Source organism: Athalia rosae, chromosome 6, assembly GCF_917208135.1.
Source record: "Athalia rosae chromosome 6, iyAthRosa1.1, whole genome shotgun sequence".
In the NCBI taxonomy this organism is placed as follows: domain Eukaryota; kingdom Metazoa; phylum Arthropoda; class Insecta; order Hymenoptera; family Athaliidae; genus Athalia; species Athalia rosae.
Genome location: NC_064031.1, coordinates 13,813,935 through 13,831,243, shown reverse-complemented (window position 1 = coordinate 13,831,243; position 17,309 = coordinate 13,813,935). Strand labels below are relative to the sequence as shown.

Sequence of the window (17,309 nt, the reverse complement as noted above, 5' to 3'; positions counted from 1 at the left end):
CCGACAGCAGCGGGAGGCTGCGATGTTCGCCGCGGGAGCTCCCGTTGGATTTGCCATAGCCGATCCCAGCGGCACGTTACAAAAGCAAGGGATGTTTCCCACGTTCGTCGAAGGCCTCCACTACGAGCCCGAATCCTTCGAGAGGGATGCCCGCCACCAAGGGCTCTACGAACACGAGCCAAACTGTGTCCGATTTCACAGGTATTCGATTTACATTTCCGCCACATTTATGCCGACGTGCGTGTCCTTTATTTTTTTTTCCCCTCTTTTTCATCACGTTCCCATTGTGCAGGGCAAACAACAGCAAGCGAATGGGGAGAACGGCGCCCGCGGGGCTTTCGAATCTCCAGGGTATGACGGCGATGGAGGCGTCCGCCGCGTCGCTGCACTCGAGTGGACAAGATTCAGGGATCGTCGCGAGGACCTGTCACTGTAGTCATTCGTCGAGTCCTTCGAGTGGTGAAAGCAGCAAGTCAGTCTTTTACAGGATCTCTAAAAAGTAACTTTCAACGGGACTTTTGCCTTGAAAATCCTCCGGTCAAAACAGTCAGAGCGAAACACGTACCTATTTCCGTATCCCAAGGAAGTTTTGTTTCTTTTTCTCTCATCTCTCGACTCTCAAAATTGTCGTCGAAGTTCGTTCTGTTTTCAGACTATGTCCGCGGAATTCTCTCGATATCTCAACGATAATTCTCGCATTTTCAGCGGCTACGAGGATTCGTTGAAATCCTTGCACAGACGTAACAGCAGCAACGAGACCTCACGTGGTCAAGAATTGGGGGCCGCTGGTCGTCGCGCTAATTTAGCGGCTTCGCGAAGACGCCAGCGTTTCTATTCCTTCGCAGCGAACGACGGGCAAATTTCTACTGGTACCAACAATTTTTGCACCCGTGAGAATACGTTCAAAAGATCGAAACGTCGGATGGATCCGGACTCGCTCGTGTCAGATGCTGAGAATAACGTGACCGAAACCGTTATTCACGAACATCCGAGCACGGAGGGTCTCATTCCGTCACCCCCGCCAAATCTATCCACCCTTCACGGTAAATCCTTGCAAAATCTCGTCGTCTCTCCGTCCGTTGGTAAGGCCTTGACGAGGCGTCAGAGCGACCGTTTTAACGTAATGTACGCTAGACCGAGGTAAATTTTTAAGTAATTATTGTCACCATAGTGCAGCAATTTGCGAAATGGGGTCTCGCATTGTTCGTTCCGATTCTTATCGTCTTCGTATTCTTCTTTTTTTCTCTTCGTTTCTACATTGCTTTTGCAATTGTTCTATGACATTCCTTGTTATCGTGTAAATATCTATTTCGTCTATTTTTTTTTTTTTCTTTTTTTCTTTTTCTATGTGTAAAGAATATAGCTGCGGTGTATAAATTGAACTATTGCCGGAAAATTTCTATGGCAAACATACGCGGGTTACGTACGGATTTAACGAGCGTCAAGTCAGACGTCGTGAAAATTTCACGAGACCAAAGCTCGCGATCGGTGCGCTTTATTACAGAGTTATATATATATATTTATAGAGTTATATATATTTTTTATAAAACGTGACTAAAAAAATATTTTATTTTGTCTAATAATTTTGTAATATATTTATTCCGTATGATAGATATGAACTCGAGCGAAGTATTACGTTAGAAGTTTACATAATATTACGTTAAAATTACAATGTCAACGTCTCATGGGGTACCCAAAATGATTTTTACCCCCTGATGGGTCCTTGCTAATTACTGTATTATATCAGCTTGTATATTTTTTTGTTAATTTTATGTTTGTACGATAAGAATGAAATCACGCGTGTGAATTTTGTCACGCGCGCGAATTTAATATAAGAAAGAATTTGAGAAAAAAAAAATTCATGCATTTCGGATCCTTCGATGGAAGCGCTGGGACGAAAAAAATCTTTTCAGATTTTACGCTCGCACGAGCAGTCGTACCTCGCACGTCAAAATTCGTTGTCGAGAATCCATCGGTATAGCGAACAAAGTATTTTAATCAAGATTATAAAGCGACGAATTTCGAGACACTTCAGGCACTTGCGTTAGATTAAATCGAGGATCTTCGCAAAGCTGCAGATAGAGCTCTCGACTGGTCCGTAAAATTGGACATTGAGTGTCTCTTCTGCAATTCACCATTTAAGTGAAAATCTCTCGAGACTTGCCAATAATTTAATCTTCAATCGTGCCTACGAGTCGTAGATTCTTCAAATTGTTTCTTTTTTTTTTTTTTTTTTAAATACTTTCATTAAGACGACCGTTTTTATGCCCAAATTTTGGGTCGATCATGCTTTCTTTGTATTCGCGCAATTTGTAAAAAGAATTTCATGGTTGCAGTTGGAAGATGGATGCGAGGACAGCTGCGCGTATCCGTATCAATGTGTGTGAAATTATTGCAGCGTAGTTTGGTGGAGTGTAAAATTGGTTCAATTCGCGCGCAATTGGCCATGACACAGAGGTTTGCGGTGCAGTGTGGAACGCAGCTAACGGGATGTTAGAACAATTACAACTGGACCGGCCCCCCAAACTGCCAACCTATTTACAGATGATATATTTGAGCTCTTATGAGGACGCAATGAAAGCGTGTTACTAACCGAGGCACGGAGTAGCGTCGGGGTACGCGACAATTTCCACCCTTCCCGCGTCGCAGCGACGCCCAACCTCTGCACCAGCGTGGGCCAACCCCTTCTTCACTTCCGCCACTTGTACAATTTCGCGCGCGCACCCTCCGAGTCACCCTGACCGCGTGTAACCGTTCTTTTCAAACACCCGAGTCAAGGTCTCGATCATTGTTCCATCGCACTGCCGTTGCCGCTGCCGCTGCCGCTGATGGTGGCGGTAGGGAGTACAGCTCTCCCGCTCCCCTTTTTTCTCTCACTTTTTTGTGTTACGTATACCGCACGGAAGGGAGAATTTTTCCTCCCTCGAGGAGGACTCCCGGTTTGGCCCTGAAGATTTGCTCTCTGAAGTGTCGGATCAAAAAACCAATAAGAACTTCGCGGAATCTTTAGCGAACCACTTAGTTTCACTCCGCTCCTCGATCAAGAAACCATTCAATTCTTTTTATCGGTTCAACGCGAGACGCAAATTGACCCAGAAAAAGACCCTCGACAAGAAATGTTTCAAGTTCACGCCGATGCCGCGTCGCGATCCTAAATCACCAGGATTTTCCGCCGTCCGACGACTGCACGTGTACCGAATCGACTGGATTACGTATTCGATGAAAAACTCCCATCTCCAACGGATGCTCGGAATTAATTTTCTCATCCCACACGTTCGACGTCTCGCGGTATCCCTCCGACATTTTATTCCCGCTAACGAACTACTCGAGTGTATTATAAGTCTCGTGCGGTATACACGTGTTCGAGTACCGGTCAAAAAGCGGACTTGGGAGCTGAAAAAGGGGGCGCGTCGTTGGGGTTATTAGCATACGACCTTGACCGAAGGCTTGCAGCTCCAGGAACTGCGGTATCGAAGCATCGCCGGCGTTCCTGGCGTCGCAGAATTTCCTCGCATAGCAGACGTCGGAAATCGTGGCAAGGATTAAATGGCCAATATCTCAAACCTCGCGAAAATAACCGAGAAAAACAAGAAAAACCTTGACTTCCGGCACGTGCCAGCAGTCCGCTAACCGGATTCGAAGAGCGGCCCTTCTCCGAGATTAAATTTTCAACAAAATTTCAACTCGCTTATTTCGCCTGGAATTAAAGGAAATTTTACTTTGATGTCGATATTTTTCAATGCCTTAGGCGCGTGTCGAACGAAAATTAATCATCACTTCGCCGGAATAACTATAATCAATGCTGTCATGTTGTAGTACAGCCATTTTTTAAGTTCTCCTTTTTTTTTTTTTTTTTCTTTCAACTCATTTTCTCTACGCCTACAATGACGCGGTGCTTCTGAATTTTCTGAGTCAGCGTTCGAACCGCTGACGGGTCTCCCGATTCTAACGCGCCGGAAAATAAACGGGATAAAAAATTTGTGGACGTTTTGATCGGAATTTGGAAAAGCGGCGATCGAGATCGCAACGAGTCGAGTTTACTCGCTTGTAATTGCCAGGGAATTGCTGAGAAATCCTCGATAGTTTTCAAAACTTATCCAATCGCGAGGGCATGTGCATCGGGTAATCAATTATCCGGTCCGAAAGAAATCGGTTGTTTCAGACCAATAACGGTCAAACGTTCGGACGAGTATATCATGTCGAGTAGTATAGGTAGTACCGCACATCCACAGCTCCTTTTTCAACTACTCGAATGTACTTGGCATTGAAAAGCTAGTATATCTCATCCAATGTTTTCCGTGGGACAATGACAAGAATAATGATATCGGTGCTTTGATTCCACAATTGATTTTTGAAATTTCTTTTCAAAGAAGTTTTCGAATCTGAATCAATGGCAATCTGTGCTTAGAACGAACAAGTTTATGGCTGTGGTTGATAAATCGCGACCCATGTAGCAGTTTGATACTTAGATAATTGGGTTAATTATCATCCAGGAAAAGCCGCACTTACGTACTAATTCTGGGTCAAGTGATTTCGCAACGGTCATAAAAAGTGAGACTGCGATGTATTTTTTTCTTCAAATTACGCCATCGCTCAAGTCGGAGAAAACTTGGGATCGATGACGTTATAACTTATCAATAATTTCAATATTCAATCCGGTAACCGGTGATTCTCGTTGAAATTGGTAGATTTTTTTCTTCTCACTCACTTTCCATCGGATAATTGTGTGGGATTATCATTTTATCATTGCTCGGGGGTAACGTTAGAATTGGATTATTTTCACCAGTAGCGTTTTGTCGCGTTATCTATCTAATAGTGGTTCTTACGACCGTCGAAGTTTAGTGGTAACTGCTGGACGATCGGAGAGGTAAAATTTCATGGCTGGTAGATAAAGGGGGATCCGGAATCGACCGAATTATTATTACCGGAATTTGAGGAAAAAAGAAAAATTCAAAAAGACAAAATGGAAGAATCTCGATTTTCCACTACATTATACTCACCGGGGGGGAAACTATAAGCTGCAGAGAAATGCTAATTCGTCGAATCGCGAATTCGCCGCATTCGAATGGACCACCAGGAGTTCCATGGCCGCATAGCAGTGAGTAAAAAAATCCTCGGCTTAGAGTGAGACGTTCACAGAAAAAAAAAAAAAATTTCCATCGAAACACTCCGGTGTAATTGAAAAATTTCAATGACGCTCGGATCCAGTGCAATCAAAGAACATTGCTCCCAGAAATCGCTTTGTTTTTTCACCACTTTACCCTTATTTATCTTGCCTCGTCGCATCCGCGGCAACACTTTAAGTGATGCGAGTGGTCAGCGGGAAACCCATAGTAAAACGTTCATAAGTCTGGATGGGTATTCGGCGCTGATATTTGTTTTCTTCAATTTTTACCATTCTCTTTCTGTTCCATCCGTACCCCTTGTTTTATTATTTTTTTTTTTTTGCCTTCTGATTTTAGATTTATTTGAATTTTCTTTTTCAAGAGTAAAAGCCGTCATTTTCAACTTGCGGCACTACCCCTAAAATTGCGCAGCGATTGATGGAGATGAGATAGCGTGTGCGGGAATCCGATAAAAGTGTTAGTTCAAAGTGTGTATTTCTCATCGCGAAATGCGGGACCTACCCGCCCTACCATGATTTGTACGTCTGCCAGCGACTGGTTTTTTTTTTTTTTTTTATTTCATTTTTCTCTCCGCGGTCTCTCTATTTTGCGGTCTTATCTCTACCTTATAGCTTTTCCGCGGTCACCAAGTGTCGCGATATTTCATTTGCCTTTCTCTTGAAATACATGCACTCAACCGTCGGCTTATCAAGACGAAAATAAAGCTGCGGTACGTCCATTAATCCCAATTGAAACATGGTTCGACAGACCGATTTATTTTTAGTCGTATAAATAATTAGTTTCTTTTTTGTTTTTTTTTAGAACAACGTGAAATCGCGCTCTTACTCTCAATTCTCATTTTGCAACGGAGCTAATTCACACATTCCATTGAAACGAAAAATTCTTGATTTTCGAGAAAGTTTGAAGGAAAAATTGGTCGTCCGTACGACGCACTTTTCCCTAATCTGTCGGCGCCGAAGGGGTAGTTTTTTAAACTCTTGTATCGAGAGGGGCTGGCATCCACCCCCGAAAAGTTGACGTATGAGCGGTAACGGAGGCGACGATGCTTCCAGATTTATGAACTAAGTTTGAACAGCCCAAGGCAATTCTTCTATTCTTTACTCTCACGGTTAGCGGGATGTTGCTGGACCGTAAGATCCGCAGCGACTAACGGGATCGGAGTTCAATGTAAAGATTTCCCCCTCGCTTCGGATTCTCGACCTTTTCTAACATCGGCTGCTGCATTTTTGCATTGGAAGTCCCGTTTACGGTATATAGGAGAAAAGTAAAAAAAAAACACAGCTGAACGAGTCGATTGATAAAAGTTACGACTGTTTCCAGAGGGTATTTTATTACGGAGGGTCGTGTTTGCGTGTTCCAGTCGTTATCGGGGGGTTCGTTAACCCAGAAGGTAATGAGCTGTCTTGAGTTTTTTTCACCGATCCTCATTCCGTTTATCCCTCCGTCTTTTTCCGGCGAGCATACGTATCGGCGGTAACATAAGAAGAAGAAGAAGAAGAAGAAAAAATCGGTGCGTTTCAGGGGTCGATATCCCGTAAACGGGTCGTGACAAACTCTTCGCAATCTCCCGCTATTCTTCGGATCTTCTGCATTCATGGCTCAGGGTATCCGACGTGTTATACTCAAAGCACGCGCTCGAATAGCTTCACGATCCCCAAACTCTATATTTGGCAGTTATAAGAGAGAGGAGGAGGAGAAGGAAGAAAAAAAGAAAAGGAATCCCCCCCCTATAGTTTCATATTAAATCTCACGTTTATTGAACCCTGTAGCAGGAATGTCTACACCGCCGAGTATCTTACGCTGTCGATGACCAACGGATAGGGTAGGAAAGTTGATACGTCTGCCGGATTGAATTACGTCGGACCACCGACTCCCCCGACTCCATGTTTCTAAATTAACTGTGGCTGCATACGTTGGATTTCCCTTTACTTTTCGCTCGATTGCTCTTTCGAGCTGGACCGGGAGAAACGAAAATTCGAGTCGAAAATCGCGCGGAAAAATAGGAAGCCTTTTACCCGATACGTCCGACTCGCAAATAAACTCGGTAAAATATACACAGCGCTTACTTGATCGAAGGGTAAAATATTTATGTTTATAGCGCATTCCGTGCACGTATCGATCGTGGCTGATTATAACCCGAAAGCTCGTTGAAATTAAAAGATTTATCGCGAGTTATATTGGGAAGCACTTGAAATTTAAAATATTTCTAAGGTCGGACGTCGAAAATATAATTTATCACGAGTGGAACAAACAATTTAATGTCGATCTGGTTTTTTTGAATGGAATTTCTTTACCATTACAAAACACGGGTGATCTCCTGCGTCATCCAAAGGCAACGGATCCAACGGTTTATGTAATCATTAATCAGCCGGTTAACATCATAAACCATGAGCAAGTATAGAACTTCTGGTTATTTCTCGAGATCGTCGATGAGGGGGTTGATAAGCGCGGATAAGGAAAAGCTTCGTCGTTGACGCGACGCCACCGATTCAACCCGATTACCGGAAATACAATACCCACCGCAACTGACATTGCAGTAAACTCATCTAAGCTGATGTCCAGTCGGATCCTGGATAATCAAATATACGGATTCGCGGTGTAGTCGCGTTGGATCCCAAATTCCGACCACATAATATCCTCAGGAGGAACATTTTGTCCCGATGATATTCTCTTCTATTCTCAAAAAAATCAATAATCTTCCAGCCGGAAACACTCCGACGAACTGAAGTAAGATTTTCTCACCGTTTTGGGAAAATTTTATCGGCAGATCAATTCAGCTTGTCGAATTTATTCGAAAAAGTTACATCGAGTTTAAAAAATAATTTTCTAAAAAGTGGCCCGTTCCTGATTTTTTTTTTTTTTCGTACAACATTAATCGGTGAAGTTTAATAGTCGGTAAGAATTTTAATTGTTTTCTGCGCCTGGGTATAGATGTGTAGCGCACGGGTCCATTTTATCTGTCCTTCGAAGATCAAGGTCAGCCCGGGAGGTAGAGTCTGATTGATGTAGTTCGTAATTACTGCGATCCTTTCGAGCAAAAAGTTTCCCCACTATTTTCTTTGCTCTTATTCGAATCTGTGCCCTACTATTTTTATCATTTCACACGCCCTTGACACGATATACGCGGACGGTTGTCTTCCATGCGCTCTTCGGGCTAACCCGTGATATATAATTGTTAAAATTAGGGCGTAATATTCATGTGATACGGCTGTTATGCATTATTACGGCAATATGCGATACAAACGTCGGGATTAATATATGGAAAGCAATTATCACCACGCAAATGAAATTTCAAAACGCGCTTTAACTACAAATCATAATTTTACGAGAAAACTTTCATTTCGAAATTATCGCGTTGCATAAAATCCCACGCTATGCATACCTTTCGATATTTCAACAAAAAACATCCCTCGTCCGATCCGACGATGAGCTATTTCTCTGGAAAATAGATAATTCGCGGAGTTGATTCGATTTTACATACTCATCCGTGGAAGCATTCTTCATTTTCATATTCCTCCGCGAATCGTTGGAAATGTTTGTTGCAACCCTAACAAAAATAGTCTTGACGTTGAAAAAAACACGTTTTCCATTTAAGAAAAAAAAAAAAAAAGGAATCTCATCGCCAACCACTCCGGATTGAAGATTTTCTCTGTTACGTAAACATCCGGTTCATCATCTTCTGGCTCCATAGATTATCATCCGAAAATAATTTTCACCTCGAAAATGAACACTCGATCATTTGAATAAAGTACTTCTTCCCCTCATTTGTTCGTACTCTCCGTTCTACCGTTCTACCTTCCTTTTCCTTCCTCTCGCCGGCATGAATTTACATATTATACGCGGAATTGTGTAAAAGGGGTGCGGCGATGGCCCGATGGGGGCTCTTCTTTATGACGAACCATTTCCAGCGCCGATCATTTTGACGTAAGACCGTTACTTACGTTAGCATACTGAAAGTGATGTCTACTTTTTACGAGCGCGGTTAGAAATGAACGAGAAAAAAAAAAACAAAATCAATTTCGGGCTACACTCAATGCTCGAGAGCTCTGCGAAATTTCTTCAGAGAATCAATAAACATTTTACCTAATAATTTACAAATCTCCGTGAAAAGATCGTACCGATCGTACCGCGAAACATTATCACCTCATTTGAATGAAAAATTAATGAGAGTTAATTTCGCATCCTCGTTCACGTTACCGTGCATCAAAACTTCCGGTCTGCGAGCCATCAGCAGGCACTTACCTCACCCACCGTATCGCATTTATCGGCTATATTACATCCGCAGATTGAGATGGGACCGATTATTCATTTGATTCGAATCGTTACGACCTTGCGCGCACCTTACCAACGATTCAGACATAATTTCTGCACGTAACGCGCGCACGGCCCGTGCACCGTGCGGCTGCAGGTGGCGACGATTTGCATCCGCTCGATCGACGGAGAAATCCGAGATATTCAATTAGATGGCACGAACGGCTAAGGCCATGTTTACCTTAAACTAGGTTGAAGGAATTCGCTGGGATTCTCGTTCTGCGAACGCCGGTATTGTCGGGTTAAGGCCATTACGCGTGCCAGTGCAGCCGTGCCACCTACGAGCTCACGATTACCCGGTGGCACATAATGCAGCCGTTGCGGATGCCGATGGTGCAACGTTTGCGTTATTTATTTATTTTTCTTTGCATTTGTTCGCATATTTTCATTTCTTTTTTTCCTTTTTTTTCTATTTTTGCTTTTTGCATTTTCATCTTTTCGCCGAAGCCGTTGCAGAATCGGTAGTAATAGTAACAGTGCACTAGAAGTAGTAGTAGCAGTAGTAGTTGTAGATAATGTGAAGCATCACGGGGTGCATAGAGATATATATTTCTCGCGCATAACCACGCGCTGCAGTTCGATAACGCCTGCGCACTTAAAGATGAGTATATTCGACGGTTTGGTCGCTGTGCCAGACAGCCCGCCGCATCTCAACAGTTGGCGTTTGTCTCCGAAACTCCAAACTTCGCATCGTCGTCTGTATTACCCCGTAACCAACAGAATTTCGGTCTTAAAAATACTAGAAGAGATTGAATAGAAAGAAAACAAAAAAAACAGACAATTATCCGCCGATAGTTTTACTCTATTCTTTCATTCAGTAAAAGAGTAGCGAAACTCCGTTTATTTCCGGAGCTTTTTTCCTGCCAAGAAATCGAACGCCCGCCAAGAAATATAATCGGGCGTTCGAAAAGTTGAAGATCTTCTTTGCGATTCTTTCGCCTTCGAAGAATGCAATAGAAAAAAGCGAAGGAACAACCGACAGATTCGGACAGATCGTATGATAGCAATTATCATCACCATTGGTATTCATTGTCCGAATAAACCATCCGTCGTTTCCGATGACGAACGGATGCGATATTATTGCGTGAAAAAATCCGACAGTCACGCTGTGTTTGGAATAAATTTAAATTTTAGACCGCAATAGTTTCGATGGCACGCAAACGCGACACGTCGGCATTGACGCAATAATCGGGAGATCCGAAGCGCGTATAAATCGCCAGAGAAGCGAAGCGTTAGGGACAGAAACTCGAGGAATACCGGCGAAGAAGATAAGGGAAAATTTTCTTCCGCTTCCGGATCTCCGCGCGTGCTACCGCCGCGTTCACCCTTCCACCTCCGGCGAAGGTTACGCGCTAACCCCCCGCATCGAAGTAATTCCGAACAGCTGTAACCGATGAAGTAATTATTAATTCGTTGATTGATCGATAAACCGAGTAAGATATACAAAAGTGAGCAACCGCCGCTGTCGAAGGTTACGCGCCGCTTACCCCGCATCGAAATATATCTACGAACAGCTGTAACGAATGAAGTAATTATTAATTCGTTGACGGATCGATAAACTCTGTAAAATACACAAAGTGAGCCGACGCCGCTGTCCAAGAAGGAGAACAACGTACGAAGAGACGCAGCGGGACAGAGAGAGAGATATAAAGATAAAAATTACACTTACGGATAAAGTTTAAAAAAAAAAAAGCGAAAGATTGAAAGAGAAAAAGAGAAAAAGAAAAAAAAAAAGAATCGAGAGAAATAAATAGACGAGTAGACATGCTGCCAGTTGTGTAAACTTCTTGTAAACTGGTGCCGGCGGTGTGGTGCGGCTTACAAGTTGAAAAAAAACCTTAATGGCCGATTCGTCGGGAACTGTACACGTGATATTAAAATTTCCGATGCTCCAACCCCCGTCCCCTCTTTTGGAGATGGCGTCTCTCCGTTTGCCCGATTCCGAGGAGTTTGACATCGACACGCGACACAGAACGAACGTTAATCAAGCAGTGCCGATAACAATATCGTCCACGACGAGCACTGGATCCTCGTCTGGTTCCGGTTTGCAATCAGTTTCGGGTGTAACGTCGCAAGGGAACAACGATCTGTTTATCAAAGCAAGAAACGAACTCACGGATTACATCAGTAATTCGTTGATCGATCTGGTTACCGAACAAACATCACCCGGCTCCGGCTCAGCGATGGAGGGTTCCTCCGTTGGATTTTTAAACGCCAGCGAACTCGCGGCTAATTTATCCTCCGATCAAATACCTGACTTATTTTACAGACACAGCATGGCCATGACGGCCGTATACTGTGTAGCTTATCTGCTCGTGTTTATTATTGGATTAATTGGTAATAGTTTTGTGATTGCTGTGGTTTACCGATCGCCAAGGATGAGGACTGTCACGAATTTTTTCATCGTTAATTTAGCCGTTGCCGATATTCTCGTCATCGTTTTCTGCCTGCCGGCAACCTTGATGAGCAACATCTTTGTCCGTGAGTTTTAATTTATTCAATATACATTAATCATATATATGTGTTCCTAAGTACTTGCATTATTACGCATACCGTGCAAATACGAACGATTGATACCTCCTAGTCGAGCGTACAACCTTTTCTTTTTTTTTTTTTCTCTTCGTCAAATATACGTCAGATGGTGGTGCGTGAAACGATACACAAAACCACATGCGTCGAATTCGAAGGAAAACGGAAATTTTCGAATGAAAATATCCGTACTCAACTCATACGATTATCAAGCGGCGTCGGTCGCGACGTCGTCCTCGTAGATACCAAGTACATATACGTACAGGGGTATCGGGAATCAATGGCGACATTTTTTTCTTTTTTCTCTTTTTCCACGTCGAATATCCATTTCTCTTTGTACCCGATATCGCTTTTCTTGTGACACGTATACGTACTATTTACTTTTGGGGATATTTTAGCGTCGATCTTTTCCTAACCGTCCATATCTGCCGCAGTGTGCATACGTACATAAGATACGGATACCAAAAGTTTCACATACGCGACGTTCTTATCACAACACGACTATCTTAATATAAAAGTCTAGCCTTGGAGAGAAATGCATCGAAAGCTCATCGTGAGATGTACGTATAGTGCATACCTGTGTGCGAAGATACGATAAAAGTCATGGAGAAGTGAAGATATAAAAATGAATTTTGAGTAACCGATCTGATTTCAACTGCGCGAGTTGCTCGATAAGAGAAGAAAAAAAAAGGAAAAAGATTCCTCGCGATGTTACAGATCTGCTTGGAGTCCGTGCTAAACGATATTTGTTATTCCGACATGTCAATTCATTAGTAACACGGTGTACACGTCTATGTATATCGCACATTACCACGACGCTAAAATATTTATGACAGTTGAACAAAGGTTTTTGCACGAGGTGAAACAGCGACGTCATTTTACTGCGACAAAATAGAATACCTTAACAATTTTAAATACACAGGTATAGTTATATTCTGCACTAATTCACCGAGTTGAGATCGCCTCGGTTGTCTGGAGCGGCGTCTCATTACTTTAAATTGTCAGAGAAAAGCACCAAAAAAAAATGAAACGAAGGAATCGAAAAATAATCGAAGACATTCGTCAATTTTTGTGCACACTATTTGAAACCGTAAATGCTGTAAAATGTTAAAACGACTGGTTTTATTCTAGTCGTTCATTTCACCTTCAGCTTGCAACGGAATCTATTTTTTTCTCGGTTTTTCTGTTTCGTCAAGATTGCAATGGTTTTTTTTAAGAAGCTTTACTCGTACACGAGAGATATGTGGTCGTTATGCACACGCGGGAATACCATATGATGGAAAGGTTTCTCTCCTGCCATTGATCTTATTTTGCGATAGATTTCAAACTTTATTCTCTTTCTGTTTTATTTTATTTGCATTCTTTCTGTTTTTTGTTTTTAGTTTTTCATTTCTTCTGTGGGCAAAAGTTTCGTTTCATTCTACTATCGGATGAATATTTTTTTTCTTTCGTATCACTCACCATAGAATTCAGATTTATTCGTACAAAGAACGGGATGTGAGAATTCCAATTGTAATAAAATACTTTGGTTCAATCATCGATCCATTTGTATAATTATAACAAAGAAAAATCTTAACTCTTTGTGTAATTTTCTAGATATGGAATTGTGTTATTCTCTTTAACCACATACGATATATTTATAGTAACAACATATGACGTTCGATAAAAATAACAAGCCACGGAGTCACACCGTCGAGTAAATATTATAATTTAACGCTGATGAGACTTTTTTTTTCATTCGTAATTCATAGTATATCAGGATCTATGTATATTAGGGTGGGTTGAAAGAATCTTTTTCCTTTATTTTCTTAGCATGGCGGAAAAATTTGTACCTTATAAAGAAAGAAGATTTTTTAAATGTGAAACAAATTTTTTACTTGATATTTTGAGGTAGCCCACTCGTTTTTTGAATGAATAATTAATCAAGTGGGGTACTTCCAGCAAAAAACTTATTCCCAGCTAATGATTACTCGATCAATTGCATGAGTAGAGGATTTTGACTTTCGGATTTGGATTCCTGAGCCGATTATACGTGAAATTACTCTTGAAGAACCAAAAAAAAATTCGCTTTTTGAGCAAAATATAAATCATTTTTTTAATTGGGTTTAATATGCTTTTCTGACATATTTTGACCTCAGGATTCCAAATCTGAAAGAAAAATTCATCTATCTCTAAAATTAAACGAGTTATCGCCAATTTTCAGCTTTTTGGGGTCAAAAATTAAAAATTGATTTTTTAGTCTATTTAAATGTAATTTGAACTCAGGAATCCGGATCCGAAGGAAAAATTGATCTATCTGCAAAAATAACCGAGTTATCCCCATTTTTATGCGATTTTTGGCATAAATTTGAGGATATCTCGAAGGGAAAAAATCGTAGCTCAATTTGGACAACGGATTCGTGTTCCTGAGGTCAAAATACATAAGAAAAGTGCCATACGATCGATTTTAAAAAATAAAAAATTTTGGCCGAAATTTGAGATTTTTCCAAGGGGTACCCCTTACGATTTTTTCAAATTTTGACCAAAAATTTTTATTTTTTAAAATTGATCGTATGGCACTTTTCTTATGTATTTTGACCCCAGGAACACGAATCCGTTGTCCAAATTGAGCTACGATTTTTTCCCTTCGAGATATCCTCAAATTTATGCAATAAAATGCGATATTGCGGCGATAACTCGGTCATTTTTGAAGATAGACCAATTTTTCTACCGGATTCGGATTCCTGAGCTCAAATTACATCAAGATAGATAAAAAAATCAATTTTTTATTTTTGACCCCAAAAAGCTGAAAATTGGCGATAACTCGGTGAATTTTAGAGATAGATGAATTTTTCTTTCAGATTTGGAATCCTGAGGTCAAAATACGTCAGAAAAGCATATTAAACCCAATTAAAAAAATGATTTATATTTTGCTCAAAAAGCGAATTTTTTTTTGGTTCTTCAAGAGTAATTTCACGTATAATCGGCTCAGGAATCCAAATCCGAAAGCTAAAATCCTCTACTCATGCAATTGATTGAGTAATCATTAGCTGGGAATAAGTTTTTTGCTGGAAGTACCCCACTTGATTAATTATTCATTCAAAAAACGAGTGGGCTACCTCAAAATATCAAGTAAAAAATTTGTTTCACATTTAAAAAATCTTCTTTCTTTATAAGGTACAAATTTTTCCCCCATGCTAAGAAAATAAAGGAAAAAGATTCTTTCAACTCACCCTAATTTATATTATGGTGTTCGCATTATCAGAATCCATGTTATATGTTCACCAGGGCGGATTCCAATTCCGAAGCTTATAAAAAAGGATCCACGACAGTTAATTGGATCAAACCGCGTTATACGTCTCATGCATTTGTTCGGAAAAAAACTGAAATTGCAGATACGGAAATAGGAGAAAAAGAATGGGATGAAAAATTTACCGACAATTTCAAAAGTAATCACGAACTCGCGGGCGTTGTATTATCGAATATCTTGCGTTCCACGATAATGGATGAATATGTTATTCTAGTATGCATGTATTTCATAGAATGGAATTTTCATTTCTACTTTTTTTTCGCCTTTTAATAACCTCTGCGGGTACCGAGAGAACTATTTCATCCCCGCAAAGAATTTCAACTGAGATTGAAGGATATATATACGCTGAAACAATTCTGTACATGGGTAGTTATGTGTCCAGGTTGGAATGTAAGAATTCTTTTCGAAAATTTCACTTCCACCTTACCGCAAGCTTATGGTGTACACGATGATACGACGGGGCCGCCGCTGCTGCTGCTGAAGCACCAGCTTAGGCTATGGAAAATAAAAATATTACAAATAAAAAGAGAACAAAGAAAAAAACCACATCACCCGTTTCGCGTCTCCTGTCTACACGTACGTATCATACCTGCAGCTTTATACTGCACCGGCATGAGTGAAACGCATTCTCCTGTGAAAATAAAAAAAAAAAAAATAGAAAAAAAAATAGAAAAAACGGTGCGAGAATCGAGAGGAAAAAGTGGAGGGAATAAAAATGAGGGGAAAAACGTAAGATAAAATAAAAGGAAAAAACCGTACGTATACGTATGTAAGGTCGTCTTGAGAACAGAATTTTCCAGGAGATTATGCCAATCCATTTTCTCTGAAGACAATGCGGGAGGAGCTTTGTGTCTTTGGACAGATGTAGATACGTTTATATACGTATGTACGTATGTATTACGGACGTACGTAGATGCCATTCACGCGAAGAGTTATAAATGACAATATTAAGCCGTTATAATTAACGCCAGCGAAACTACGGTGGACGTGAAATATCGTTACGTTTATTTTCTTACGTTGCATCGTCGATGACAGCGAACGCGAAATAAGCAAACTATGCTAAAAATGAATGAAGAAGAACGAAAAAATCTTCGAATGTAAAATTTTAACATATTTTCATAATGTTGTGATGTTTGAATATATATTTTTTTCAAATTGTTATTACGTAAAGCGATTCCGTTATAGCTGTTGGGCATCGAACACACGTTCGTTTGACATACACATCGCGAAGTGTTCCGTTTCAAGTGTCGATGGATCGCCATTATTATCCAATGCGGAATTCATTAGCCTTCGTGCAGTTGCAAAAATATGGTTACGTTTTATTTGATACATAGACGCACATATATTCCCGTAGCTATACATCCAATTGTGAGTAATTAGGTGCGTCGAGTATGCGCCGCATCCAATGGCACGCAAACACCATTCGAAGTTCGTTTCAGACGTTTCTCGAGTGATGTACGCGTATTACGTATAGGTACGATATATTTAAGCATGCAGAGAGCAGAAGTTGACGTACAGCATTCGATTTTGCCGCTAATGATGCGTCTAGTTGCGCTGATCAAACAGAGTCATGGTTGGAAACTTAATTATTTCTCACTTGTGCAAATTGAAAAATAGCGAAACAAAAAACGATGAGAAATACAAAAAATTACATAGTAAAAATATCGATTACATCGATGATAATTACAAATTACCGAGCAACCAGTGGACATTTTCGACAAGGGGGAGGGGAAATTTTTAACGACCATTTAACGAGCATAACTTGATCAAAAACTAAAATAGTCAAAAACAATTAATACTCAACGACAACAGTTGATTCATCTTCTTTTTTCTCTTTTGACGCAGTCACCGAGAGAATAAATGTCTGGCTCGGTTGTTGGTGAAAAAAGAGAAGAAAAAAAAAAAAAAACTAAGAATAAAAATCTCGAATAAAATGAAAAAGTCGAGGGATGAGGGAGGCTAGGGTTCGAAAGTATTTAATCTTTGAATGTTCGCAAAAGTCCTTGAGGGTATATAAGGGCGAGATGGCTCGGAGGACGGGGCGGGGGGGAGGG

The 17,309-nt window shown here is 40.8% G+C and overlaps 2 protein-coding genes across 8 annotated transcripts in view; both read left to right on the top strand.

Annotated features, from left to right (window-relative positions):
- Positions 1-1,507, top strand: part of LOC105687894 (cadherin-89D) — a 33,487-nt gene extending 31,980 nt beyond the window's left edge. For 5 of the 7 annotated variants that reach the window (XM_048657520.1, XM_048657521.1, XM_048657519.1 and 2 more), the window contains exons 19-21: positions 1-201; positions 293-499; positions 706-1,507. In XM_048657520.1, the coding sequence (XP_048513477.1) occupies positions 1-201; positions 293-499; positions 706-1,144 (847 nt within the window). In that variant the 3' untranslated portion in view covers positions 1,145-1,507. The remainder of the gene's footprint in view (positions 202-292; positions 500-705) is intronic. The other 2 variants (XM_048657523.1, XM_048657522.1) reach the window with 1 other exon arrangement.
- Positions 1,508-10,082: 8,575 nt separating this feature from the next.
- The window catches only part of LOC105687571 (neuropeptide SIFamide receptor), a 46,037-nt gene continuing 38,810 nt past the window's right edge, over positions 10,083-17,309 (top strand). Inside the window, exon 1 of the mRNA XM_012403335.4 lies at positions 10,083-11,918. Coding sequence (XP_012258758.1) covers positions 11,279-11,918 — 640 coding nt within the window. The 5' untranslated portion in view covers positions 10,083-11,278. The remainder of the gene's footprint in view (positions 11,919-17,309) is intronic.